Source organism: Pogoniulus pusillus, chromosome 9 (assembly GCF_015220805.1).
Source record: "Pogoniulus pusillus isolate bPogPus1 chromosome 9, bPogPus1.pri, whole genome shotgun sequence".
Classification (NCBI taxonomy): Eukaryota; Metazoa; Chordata; class Aves; order Piciformes; family Lybiidae; genus Pogoniulus; species Pogoniulus pusillus.
Genome location: NC_087272.1, coordinates 14430873 through 14444208, shown reverse-complemented (window position 1 = coordinate 14444208; position 13336 = coordinate 14430873). Strand labels below are relative to the sequence as shown.

The 13336-nt window shown below is 49.1% G+C and overlaps 1 protein-coding gene across 1 annotated transcript; it reads right to left on the bottom strand.

Moving 5' to 3' along the window:
- Window positions 1-5990: 5990 nt before the first annotated feature.
- NOA1 (nitric oxide associated 1) lies at window positions 5991-13336 on the bottom strand. Its single transcript, XM_064148592.1, has 7 exons — window positions 12344-13336; window positions 11470-11634; window positions 10439-10635; window positions 9404-9535; window positions 7909-8025; window positions 7466-7583; window positions 5991-6893 (listed from the first exon to the last, which is right to left on the bottom strand). Exons 1-7 carry the CDS (start codon window positions 13281-13283, stop codon window positions 6688-6690), a joined length of 1875 nt encoding a protein of 624 aa, XP_064004662.1. The 5' UTR covers window positions 13284-13336; the 3' UTR covers window positions 5991-6687.

Sequence of the window (13336 nt, the reverse complement as noted above, 5' to 3'; positions counted from 1 at the left end):
CTTGTAGCCTCTCTCTCCCACTTATTGATGACAGTGAAAGCCACTGTAACTAAAGGCAGGAGCAGAACAAGCATCACTGACAAAGCTCCTCCAGACCTCAGGCCAGCAAGATCTGGAGGAGCCAGTACATGGATGCTGTGTGCATGCACAAACAGACTTGGCTGGAGATAGGGACAGCAGCTCCAGAAACAGAAAACAGACTCTCTTTCCACATTCTGTATTCATTTCCTTCCCTGCTTCAGTGAGGGCAGGGAACAAGGTGGGAGATGCATGCTTACGGAGTTAATGCTGGGCCTGTTTGTGACTTGGCAGGACAGGCCTGGTAGGCTTAAAAGGGTATTCTCTGCCATGTGAGAAGAAATACAACTTGATGGGAGCTGTGGGATCTAAATTAAGAGTTTAGAAATAATGCAAGTGCTAATCCTTCCTGCATTCCCAAAGGGTCTCTCATGCTGTCTGCTTTGAGAAATTAATAGTAGATTTATAAAATCTCTGTTGCACATCATCCCCATGGCTATGATGCTGCTCTGTTCAGACACTCCCAAGTGTCATGAGAGGTGTGGAGCCTGGTGTAGTTTGCAGGGGTGACTTTTAATTTCTCTGCTAGCCTGACCCTTAGAGAAAACCTGGGTTGGATTAGCCCGTGGTACTTGCCTGCCTTTCAGAGCTTAGTCATTCTTACCTCGTACTAGCACAGAACAGTTAGTATTTGCCAAAGGACCAAAGCAAATGACATATGGTGAACCTTGTGGGGGTAGCTGTATATGCAGCTGCTTCAGCTTTGAACAATTTGGCATGCTCATTGTCTTCTCTGATTAAATCTTTTCTCACAAGCAGTGCCCCTCCCTTCTCATGTCTTAGTCTGACCATGGGAATTTGGGTTTCTGAGCCATTCAGCTAGTGACCAGACACCACTACCATGGGACAGAGGTAGTATTGGAGGGTTGTCATCACCTGAGTAAGGGGCAGGTTTTGGCATACTCCTATTGATACCTCGTAGGCAGTGTGTATGCAGTTTATGGCAAAGCTGGTGTAAGGACAGGGAACAGGAGTGGTACCCCAGCCTGCCCACATGAGCTGAGAGCACTGCATAGAGACAGCGAAGTTTGGATACTTGTGTGCCTCTTTGCCTGTGCTGTGTGAGTTAATGATTTCAAACTGGATCAATAAAGGAGGCCCTGCTCTTTGTACCACCAGCTAGTGCTCTCCAACACCCTCAGGAAGGTGTTCTGGGGACAGGCTAGCTGAAATGAGAGAAAACAGAAGGGTAGGCAACCTGAAAACATTTCCTCTTAAACCTTTGGTTAGGTCATCCTTATCTTTGATTATCTCCTAGCACCTTGGCAGAAAACCTGTTTTCTTCATACTTGAAGCAAGGCAATGTCATGGCAGTGCTTTGACACCCTTAGGCTCAAATCAGCTAGCTGAACCTGTCTCTTGCCCATGGGCTGGTCAGAGGAGCTGTTCTGGATCTCCTTTAGCCTTGTATAGGTCAAAGCACTCAAACTGCAGCAAAGGTCATGATGGAAGTGAGAGGACAAATAGGGTTTGTGGCTGGCTTTATTACCATTAGAAACATATGAAGGAGAGTTGTGTCAAAAAGATGATTGGGAAAATGGTAATTGGTCTTGATGAGGATGCCAGGGACAGAGACATTGCCAAGTGCTTTGAGTGGTTATAAAGTGGCACAGGTGCTTGCTGCTTTCAGTTCAGTGTCTGATTCCTGCAGTCATGGAAGAAAATAAAAAAGCCTGAGAAGAAGGCTAAGTCCCTTCTCTATAGCTGTGCTGAGTGTCGGTTTCAACAGAGGACTCACATGCTGCTCTAGCTGGTCCAAAGAGCACCAAGCCCTGGACCTGCTCACAATTGGTCAGAATAACTGTGATGGTTTGGGTGGTTTTTTTTTCTTCTTTTCCCCCTCCCTCTTCTTCCTTACTTTGGCGCTGCCTGATGAGGCTGGGTACCCAAGGCACAGAATAATTCAAAGATACGTCCACAGCCACATCGTGGCACCTAGTATGTGGCATGGGATATTACTGCCAGTTCATCCTCACCAGCGGTCAGTCCGGAATTGCCTCTGCTGTGTCAGAACACTGCTAGCTGACCTGCACAAATACAAATCTGCTCTGCCGCCAGAGGAGACACCAGGACAGGTCAATGCAGCACCAGGGCTCAGCTGCAGCATCAAGTTTCTGCTGCGGCACCAATCACGCTGAGCAGCCCCCAGTAGTTTAGCTACAACATCGCTGAAGGCAGTTGCTGGTGAGGAGAGTTTATGGGCTATTGCAAGCTGTGAATCGCAGGACAATCAGCAGAAAGCAGACACGCAGAACTTCTGGTCTATTCGGCTCCAGCCTAATGCGCTTCTCCTCACAGGCGGCTTTGGGAGTGTTGCTGGGCAAAATGTCATACTTGGACACGAGACTTGTTCTCGCATGAAAAGCAGAAGCCATTTTCCTGTGCTGAGAGCCCCCTGCCTGAGCAGCCCTGGGAAGTGAAAGGAAGGCACGTTTTTGGTTTTGGAGGTTTTCTTTGGGTGAGCTGGCACCACATGGGATGCGTGCTAAAGCAAACCAGCCGCGGCTGGGAGGCGCGGTGGCACGTCCCTGCTTGCAGGGCGGGGGGGAGCTGCAGCCCTGCCCTGTCTGCCTCAGCTCCGCTCGGCGCTTGGCTGGGAAGCCCAGGAGCACCCCCGGCCAGGTATACAAACACCCCGGGGGCTGGAGCCGGCGCTGCCAGCGAGCTCTAGTTGTTGCACACTGCGGTCTGCCCTTCGGTAGCATTTTACCTGTGTTTTAACCACCGCATCCAAAGCCGTAGGCTGGCTTTTTCTGTGCAGTTCTCCAGTGAAGTCTCTACTGAATACACTCTTTGGAGCAGCTGTGAATGATTGCGTCCAGCCAGAGCACACAGGGTCACCCATGAAGAGCAAGCCTTCCCAGGGGGTTGGGCCTTCCCAGCCCTCTCCTGATGCTTCCGTTTTGCAAAGACTCAAACTGCCTTTGCTTCTGGCTCCTGTGCCAAGAGGAAACTTGTCCACAGGCATGGTAAAAATTGCCATACCTTCCAGGCTGTCTGGCACAAGGCAGACAGGAACTTTCCCTTTGAGAAGTGTCTCCAGCAGGTCTTCAGCTGGGGTGTAATTCAGCCCTGATGGTTCAGAAAAGGCACGCTTGTGCTTTCATTGCTGCACTAATTGCTTCCACATTACAGCCTCCTAGACGATGAGGTTTAGCATCTGTCAGGAGCACGCATTTTTGTGCCCAGACATGGCTATTGCTAGCTGGGTGCTACCCTCATGGCACAGCATGATTTTGGCAAAAGCCCTTCAACACCTGTGCCAAGCCCCAGTTCACCACTTGCACATCGGGTTTGGATGCAAAGGGAGCGCAGGCAATGTGCATTCCCCCTTCCCATTCATCCCTGTGTTGGCAGCAAACCTATTCTTCCAGCTACTTCTCCAGCGCCCCCTGAGCTTATCTGTCCTTGTCAAAAGGCTTTTTTTCTTTTTATAACAAACTGGGGGATCTGCTATACCAAACACCTACCCTGCCTGCAACTTTTCACATCCAGCCCTTGGGCTGAGGACCACTGCTGCAACAGAGGTGGGCCTTCCACTTATTCTCCCCACATGTGGAGCTGTTTGCCTTTCCCATGCCTATCCCAGATGTACAGCAGCAGAGGAATGTTATAGGGGATGCCTGGTTTGGATTTGTAGAGCTAGTTTTAACAGACTGCAGCCAGACCCTTTTCCTGCCTCCTTCTCTAGCCAAGAGGGCCATGCATTTTCCATGCCTGCTCTCCCAGAACTCTTCTGCATTTCCCCAACAAATGAGGAGGTGCAAGCGTCTGCTTTCATAGAGTAGCTTAGGGTGGAAGGGACCTCAAAGATCATCCAGTTCCAACCCCCCACCATAGGCAGAGACACCTCCCACTAGAACAGGTTGCTCAAGGCCTCATCCGACCTAGTCTTGAACACCTCCAGGGAGAGAACATCCACAACCTCCCTGGGTAACTTGTTCCAGTATTTCACCACCCTCACTGGAAAGAACTTCTTCCTAACATCTAGTTTAAATCTCCCCTCTTGCAGTTTAAACCCATTACTCCTCATCCTGTCATTACAAGACCTTGTAAGCAGTCCCTCCTCAGCCTTCCTGTAGGTCCCCTTCAGATACTGGAAGGCTACTACAAGATCTCCTGAAGCCCTCTCTTGTCCAGGGTGAAGAGACCCAACTCTGTCCTCATAGCAGAGCTGCTCCAGCCCTCTGATCCTCTTCATGGCCCTCCTCTGGACTTGCTCCAACAATTCAATGTCTTTCTTGTGTTTGGGGCTCCAGAGCTGCACACAGTACTCCAGGTGGGGTCTGATGAGAGCAACCTCCCTTGCCCTGCTCTGTTGAGCTGTCTGAATGTCGCTGCCTCATGTCTTTAAACATCATCCAAACTAAAGCACCTTATCCAGCCCAGGTGGAACACTCACAAAAGACCACACACAGACAGTGGTGGGAGGAGTCCTGCTCATGCCCATCATCAGCACACCAAAGGGCCATCTACACAAGCCTAGAGCTGTGGATCTGGCACAATGGCAGACAGAAACCCAACTGAAAAAGCCCTGAGGAATGAATACCATGTCTGTGTCCTTTTTAGGGCAGTGTTTGCAAAACTATCAGCCTCTCTGTCCAGAAGTGAAACCTGCTCTTGTAAGTTTTTTGTCTCAGAGGGATCTTGTCAATATTTATAAACACCTGAGGGAAGGACATAAGGAGTAGAGAGACAGGCTCTTGTCAGTGGTGCCCAGTGACAGGCCCAGAGGCAATGGACATAAACTGAAACACAAGAGGTAACACCTCAACTTTTTTACTGTGAGGATGATCAAGCACTGTCAGAGCTTGCCCAGGGCGTTGTGGAGTCTCCGACCTTAGAGATATTAAAACCCTAGCTGGACATGGCTCTGGGCACCTTGCTTTAGGTGTCCTTGCTTGAGCAAGGAGCCTGGGTCAGAAGACCTCTAGAAGCAACTTTGACCTCAACCATGCTGTGAGTCTGTATATTGTAGAGCTCTCTGGGTCACCTTTCAGGCTAAGGAAGATTGCTGTCTGGAGGTGTGGGACACAGAAAGAGATGCAGAGGAAAAACATTTTGAGATTGCACAGGACCTGTTCAAGGTGGAAAAGGGGAGGGACTCAGGTGATTTGGAGAACAAGTGTGGGAGATAGGAGAGGTAAGGGGATAAAGGTGGCTAGTAGGCTGTAAATAACTGGCTAGTCAATACACTTGTCTGGCCGTGCCTTGCACCTGACCAGAACAATCTGCCCTATGTCCTTATTAATTTACTAATTTACCTGGGTGAGGGCTCTGCATTTTGCATCCAAGGGTCCATCAGAGAATACAAGGGCAGCAACTGGAGTCACGTTGTGGTTTGGAGATGTGTCCATGGTGCAGTGACTAAAGTTGGGACAGATGTGGTGTCACCAGCATTGATCAAGCTGGCTAACAGGTGAAATGGCCTGGATGTGAGATTCTCAAGGTCAGCTCAGGAGAGTCCTGGTCAGCTGTGTGTCAGTGAGACTGTCTGTACCAGTAATGAGTGGAGCTGCAGCCTCACCACTCCAGCTGCCAGCAGCTGGGCAAGTGGCATCATCGAGTGTTTAGCCCAGCAGCTAGAGGGATCCACCAGGCATGTGTTTGCTCCTGTGTGCATTCAATCTCTTGGTTCTGCCTATGCTTGCACTAAGTGCTATGTCTGTGTGCCTGATCTGCGGGGTAGACAGGCACATATGTGTTGTGGATGCTGTGCTTACTGGGAATACATCTTCAGCCTTGCTCATGGCAGGACAGAGTTGCAGCAGCCTCACCTCTCTTTGGCTGTCAGACCTGTGTGATACATTTTCCTGTAGCATTGGCCCTTTTGCTTTAGCATTTCTGTAGTTGGCCAGATGCCTATGCCCACACGAGTGCTCTGCCAGTGACTTGAAAAGCACGAAAAGGAGTAAGTATACTTTGAAAGTTTTATTCTACACCTTCAGTTTCAGAAACCTTTACACAAGCTACAAAAACCAAATCAGAGCAATGAGCTGCGCAAGTTTCCTCTTCAGGCACCTGGATGGACCTGATTTTCATTATTAACCTTTCCATGTTCAAAGCATTGCTCTCATCTCTCTCAGATGTTGAAGGACTGAAAGTATCTGATCTTGGTCTATATTGTTGAATTACTATCAGGCACTAACAGGGTCACACACACTGGACCTCCTTCCCCATCATTCCCTCTACCTCTTTCAGCTCTGGAACTATAAAGCTTCCAAGAACAAGGTGATGATTTCTGACCTGCAGAAGCAAGGCTTCAAGAGAAGACATACCCTGAGAGCACCAAAGCCAGCCCAGAGCAAGCAGGTGAGCTTCCATCCTGTGTTTCAAAAGGTATCAGGTAAAAGGATTTGTTTGTACACAGAGGTGCCAGGGAGAAGCTGTTTAACCTCTCACAGTCAGGTACCAGCTACTCAGCTTATTGAAAATGGCTTCAGTTCAGAAGCTGGATCAGGTGTGGACTTGTGGAGTTTCCCCCAGGCCTTCTTTCAAAACTGTGCCTGTCAGCCTTTAAAAAAGGTCCAAGCTTTCTTGAGTATCAGTAGGCAACAAGGTACTCCGGAGGCTGTTCTGTCTCCTGCCTTGCTCAGATGATGGCAAGTGCTATCTCCTCTCAGCGGTTTTCAGGTTCTCCACCAGGGAGGGAGGCTTTTTGGTCCTGTAGGCAGCACTGCGTGCGATCCGAGCCCCTCTGATGGCACTGATGTAGGGCAGAAGGGGAGGCTCCCGCACCATCAGCGAGGTGCCCTGGGGAGTATAGGCTCGCAGCAGCAGCTCCTCTTCTTCGTGAGCTGTCACCGCCACCCAGCCTGCACAGCCAGAAACACAGTCAGTCAGCAGGGTTAACCACCAGGATCAGAACGACGGTTCTGGCACAAACTCAGTGCCTCTCATGTTAGCTAAGAACTCGAGCTACCCAGGAATGACTTGAGAAACCAAGTTCAAAAGGTAATATCCATCCTGTCCCCAATAGAGGGCAGCACCTAAAGTCACATCTTGGCCACATCAGCTCTCCTGCTAAACTTCAGAGGGACAGTGGGAACTACCAATACACGGCTTTTTTTCACCTGGACGGCTGACAGTGTCACAGCCATTTCTGATGCTGTAGAATTTGTACGGCAGCCAGAGTATAAAGTATTCTAATGTGATCATCCTGTACAAGCATGGTTTTCAATCTCCGTTCTTAGAGGTTGCTATGTCTCAGATGCACACGAAGCACAGCTGCCCTGATTTTGTAAGTGACATGTGGTTTGGGTTGGTTCTGCTCTAAGCAGGAAGTATGATGGATTTGTCCCTTCAGTGGCCTCTTCCCATCAATGTTCCTATGATGCAGACCTTGTAAAGCAAAGCAAACCAAAATAACAAAGAAATATGAAATTACCTGCAGAGGAAAGCTTGATATCTGCAACTGCTTCAGTAGTACCAATTCCCTTCAGTGTAATGTCTTGAGGAACAAGTGGGGGAAACTCTTTCATTCGATCTTCCCCACCCATGGGAACCTAAGATCAAAATATGGAGAAAATGATAACAGCACTCCTATCATGCCTTGCTCATCAGTTTATGACTGGGAATAAAGATATTGTACTGCTGCTAACCAGAAACAAGCTCTGCTGAAATCACATCACCTTGGGTGCTCTCTCTTAACACAGCTGCAGTCATGCAGCCTGTGCAAGACTGTTCCACACCAAAGATCTCTGCTCTTCCACTGCAGAACTCCTGACATGTGGATTTTCCCTTTCAATTGTGTCCCAGCAAGGGTACTTCACCAGGTGGGACAGCCAGCCTATCTGCAACCAAGAAGCTAGGAGAAGCACCTTCTCTTACCTTCAGTAACTCTTGGCCAGCGTGTTTCTCATAAACAGCATCTGCATTACTCAGGGCAGTAATGTGGACTGGCAACAGGTTAGAAGCCACAACAGAAAACCAAGCAGGCTTTTCTCCCTGAGGTAAACAAGAGAAGGATGTTACTTACAGGAACAGACAAGCAGCCCTGAATTGTTGTCTCCTGCTCCATTTCTTTCCTGCATGTTGAAAACCTATTTTCACAGATGTCTTGTCCTTGTCCATGGGGTCCTTGTCTATCATGGCAGAGCAGTCAGGGCTTGTATAAAGAGAGAAGCTGAACTTCCAAGACAGAAGCACTCACAATTTTACCATCCTGCCTCAAAGCTCCACTCAATACTATATCCCCTGCTGCCACATATGCTCAGTTCAAGCAAATCATCCAAGACCTACCATTGCTCAAGTTTTACTTCCAACAACAAACTCGTGACTATTTAGCATGAGAGGTGATGGGCATCTCCTGTCTGGTGGTACTTCTCCTATCACTTTACATGTCTAAGACACCTCTTGTTCAACACGACTTGGTTCCAAGCTGCTCTCCAGTTACAAAAAGAACGTGGAGCAATTTTAGCAGGCACTCTCACAGATTTTGCATGCACTGCAAACAAGACTAGAGCAGGGGGAGATCCTTACAAACACTGCTAGAAGGCTGAAAAAATGAAAAACCAAGTGTTGCACTTCCTTCAAGTTCCTTGTATAACTAATCTGAGGCAGGGACTCCTTTGCCATGATCCGAACACAACTGCCTTCCTTAAAGATCTCTGGATGGTGTAGGTAAAGACTGAAACAGCAACACAGAGAAACAGATACCAAACACCTGTAGGGTGTTAAATGTACACAGATCAGCTTGCTAGAAGCACCACTACATGATAAAAAGGCTTGTAGCATCAAGCCTAACTGAGAACTCTGCTGCACTGGACATGGCTCTGAGCCTAATCCTCTCATCACAGGATAGTGGAAGAAACTGGTAGGTGAGACATGGTGGGAATGGGGACACAGTACCTTTAAAAAGTATTTTTAAGAAACTAAAACTCATCTACATTGAATTGCTTCTTTGGGCATGTTCTTCAAAGGTCTGTGTCAAGACCTCTGCTCTCTCTTGGCAACCAGCTTTCAAAAAACACAGGAGTGATGAAGCTCACCTATTTTCCTACTTAATTCTCACGTTTCCCCTCCCTCCCTGCCTTGTGTATTTGTATGTTATGGGAAATATATTGAACTGAGTGTTTGTCAGCATTCAAATGCAGTTACCCTTACGTGAAATAAAACACTGCACATCAGCAGGTAACAAGTATCAAACCTTCCAGCCGTAACTGCCCATCCCAAGGCATCTAGACCTTATGTGGTGTTTCATTAAGATTCATCTTCTCAAAAGCAACAAAGAAAAGGCCTGGGAAAGCTACCCAGAAAGTGTTTTATTGTCTGGTACCACAACAACAGATGAAGCAGCCACTCAAAAAACCCTTGCTTCCCTTACCTTTAAGTAGTCCACACGTCCCAAGGCTGCTAAAAATAAGGTCATTCCTGGCTTGAGAATGAAGGTCCGTGGGATGATGCCATGTGTTGGCAAAACCAGCTTTACCTCTTTCTCTGTCAAGAGATTTAAAACCTGCAAAATAAATCATACTGCCATAACTCATTCCAGAGGTTTCAACAGGGACAAGGAAATTAACACTGGCATTACACTGTTTGAAAAAGAAAAAAATTCAAGAAGAGCAGTGTGAAAGAACAGAACAGTTTGATTGTGGACCACACAGTAAGTGAGGAACAGGAGATAGGGAAGTCACCGTTCTCCATGGCAGTGCTGGCTCCACAACAAAGCAGTGTGTTTCGATCACGGATTTGGGAATCCTGGGGCTATCTGGAACAAGCTCATCCAAGATTTACTGTGTTTTAGCACGAGTGACAGCCACGTGCAGCACTGGAGACCACTTTAGGCTATGACATTTGAGTTAATCCACTTAGGTATAAGTGGTAAATCAATTACTATAAACAAAGCTAGTCTCAAATATCTCACAGAGAAAAGTGCTGGATCACACTGAGAGACAACAGAAACTGCAGGATGATGAGCCTGCCGCACAGAACGGACCTCTACTCTGAGCACGGTAAAACAAGCTCTTCCCTTTGTGCAGGTTCCCAGATAGCTCTGTTTTCCTCTCCTATCTCTGTCTTTCCATTCTCTGGCTTAACTGACTTATGTGTTTCAGCAAAATGATCCACACCAAAGCCTATTTAAAACCCACTGACTTAACTAGCAGTGTTGCAGCCACAGCAGTCAGACTACTTTCTACAGAAGCACGCTCAAATCCAGCTACAAAAGAATGTCCAGGCATGGAAGTTCAGAAAGCAGTGCCCTGAAGGAAACAATAGGTTGAAGGTGTCTCCTTCCTGCTGTGCCCCCATGCACACAGTCATGCAATACAAGTTTGTAGTGGTCTGGCCATGAGGATTAATCTCCTCCCAAAACAGTCCTCCCAAACCCAGTCCTCCTGAAGCACCACAGAGTACCTACACAGCTTTCCTTTATAATCCCTGGTGTGTCAAAACACCAGCGAGCATCCTTCAATTCGTTGTATGTGAACTCCTCCTTTTCCTCATGTTTCTTAGGAGTATGTCTGGGCTCTTCATCTATGCTGTAGGAGAGCACGTCAGGGTCAAACTCAACCACAGTACTGGACTTCTGACGTTGAAATGTTCTTCCAACTCTTCCTGGATTAAAATGAAAGGTTTCCTGGTAATTAATTTATTAACTTGCCTTTCTTTCAACTGGACATCTGTCCCTTCCCTCGCTTAAGAGGGATGCACAATGGTAATGTAAAGGGTGATACAGATACTATGTGGCTAGAAATTTGTGCTCTAAAGTCAAGATGCTAAGCATCTATAATTCTTGCTTATCACTCCTCAGACACCCAGACTTTATCAGGAACCAGATTGCAGACAGTGCATTATTTCAGTTTTAGAGCAAAGCATTGGCTGCCTTCTTTTTTCAGTGCCTTAGACTGTCCATCACAGAATTATTTCAAAATCAGAGCTATCTTCTGCCAGTCCTCTTTTGGATACATACTAAAATAATGTACAACCATAATGGCTGGCAGCCAAAATGTGGTTATTTAATTGCCAGCAAGAGATGACCTACAATGCAGTATCATTGTAAACTACCAAGCTATCTGAACTAGATTAGCAAGTGATGAGAAGTGTGCTGCACAGAGGAAATTCCAGCTTAAAAGTACTCCAAAGAAATACTAACGATAGTACTTACAGAGGAGCTAGAAGTCTTGCACCGATTACTCAGGGAACAAAACCTTTTCAAAATTACTTGACAGCAAGTCTGGAAATATGTTATTGCTGTTACAGATAACATATTCTTCTCATAGTTAAATGAAGTGAGTTCCTTCAGAGAAGAAATTAATTGCAAAAAACCACATGGATTCTACAGCAAACTAAGGAAACTTGAGAAAACTCCGAACTCATTTAAGAGTCCTTTCTGTTATGCAGAATTTCATCAGGGCAGAGGGGCAACACTTTTGCTCAGGCAATACTCACCTACTAAGTAACCTTGCTTTTTAAGGTTATTAAGGAACTTTCTTTCTTCACTGCTTAGTTGATCTTCTGTTTTTGCTGCCTCCTCTTTCAGCCTCTGCTGCCTTCGGAATATTCTGTCACACGTAGGATTAATAATTGGAAATTTCAAAAGATTCAGTGTTGTTCCTGGGAAAAAATAGAAGGAACATTTGGGTCTCTGACTACCTGGCACATTTCAGCTCAGAGGAAGGAGAGAAAAAATAAAGTATTTCTCCAGCTTCTGGGTGAAATCCAGTAACACAAAGTTGGAAGTGGAACTACAGTTGTTCCCTTGAAGTCCTGGCCACCCCAGTCAGGATAGAGGAACTCAGGCAACCACATGCTTAAGATCTGCTCTCACCGCTCTCACCTACAGTTTGATAAATTGAGTCTCAAAGTCAAGTGGTGCCAAGACTGATTTGATACATTCCAGACAAGTGCCACCTCCAGCTGGCTTGCCCTACAAATGTCTTTCAGGTGCTCAGCAGTCCCCTCCTGGTCTCTCCGAACTGGAGGGCACCTCTGATAAAGATAGGAGGGCATACAGATTGGATACTGTCCCCACTGACCACACAGGCTGTCTCTGGTTTACTAGCCCACTTGAGACTCGCAGTACTCTCTACGGGTATCACCCATTCTTGTCACCCTGAGGAAGGTGACAGTTTACAGAACGGCACAACACTGAAGCCCACTGCCCACTACGATGCGGCATCAGGGTAATGTGCACACATCTGGTGACAGGTCCTCCAGCCCAGGGGTGACTGAGGGTTGCCCTACAGGAGGCCCGAGACTAGCTGGCCTTAGAGTGCCCAACACCGTGTGATCCCACCCCAGCGGGACGAGTGCTGCCCCTGACCTGGCCAGGGGGACACGGTGGCTCTGTTGACGATGTCAGGGGCACGGGACTTGCAGTAGTCGGAGTGCAGCAGGCTGTTGAAGAGCGTGGACTTGCCGGAATTGGTGGCCCCCAGCAGGTAGACATCGCCGGCACACTTCCAGGACCGCTGCAGCCGGCTGATCAGCCCCTCCAGGCCAAAGCCCGTCTTGGCGCTCACCAGCCGCACGTCCACCAGCGGGAAGCCGCGCAAGCCGGCCTGCGCACAGGCCGCCGCCAGCCGCTCCCGCAGCCGCCCCAGGTACCCGGGGCCGTCGGCGGGCAGCAGGTCCACCTTGTTGCCCACCACCAACAGTCCGGCAGCGGGGACATCCGGACTCATAAGCCCCTGCAGCTGAGGCAGCACTGGGTCAGGCAGCTCCAGCAGGTCGAGGATGTAGAGGAGGAGCGGACCACGACCGTGGCGAAGGGGGCGGCGGAGCGCAGCGGTCACCACCATCCGGTGCTGCTCGGGCGGCAGCCGCAGCCCCAGGGCCTGGCCGTGGTGGCACAACAGCCAGCACCGCTGGCAGATGGCGTTCTGCAGCCCCATCACACCGGTCGGGCCGCCCGACAAAGCTCGGTACTTCTCCGCCGGCACGAAGCCCGGCGCCTCACTGTCGCAGCACTGCAGCTCGGCTCCGCAACCCGAGCAACTCACGCCACTCGGCGGTATCGAGGGGTCGGGCCGCCTCGCCGCCGACACAGAGCCCCGCTTCCGCTGTTCCCTGCCCGGCTTCGGCTCCGGCTCCCATTCCCGGCGGATCGCCGCTGCCGTCGCTGTGTTACTCGGCTCCGGCTCATACTCTAGGAAGACGAAGCGCTCCTCCTCCGCACCGGCTGCCGCCCCGCGCCGCCAGAGCGGGGCCCAGGGCCGGGTGGCAGCCCGGCGGGCCAGGAGCGCAGGTCGCAGGCAGTACATAGCCGCCCCCGTCCCCGGCGCGGGCAGAGGGCGGCGGGACCGCGGCGGGACCG

Excerpts from the sequence above, each read along its gene's own strand:
- NOA1 (XM_064148592.1), bottom strand. The coding sequence starts at position 13,283 with ATGTACTGCCTGCGACCTGCGCTCCTGGCCCGCCGGGCTGCCACCCGG. Across the intron at positions 7,584-7,908 it reads CTGGCCAAGAGTTACTGAAG|GTTCCCATGGGTGGGGAAGA; the intron begins GTAAGAGAAGGT and ends TTTTGATCTTAG. Across the intron at positions 6,894-7,465 it reads TATCAAGCTTTCCTCTGCAG|GCTGGGTGGCGGTGACAGCT; the intron begins GTAATTTCATAT and ends CTGGCTGTGCAG.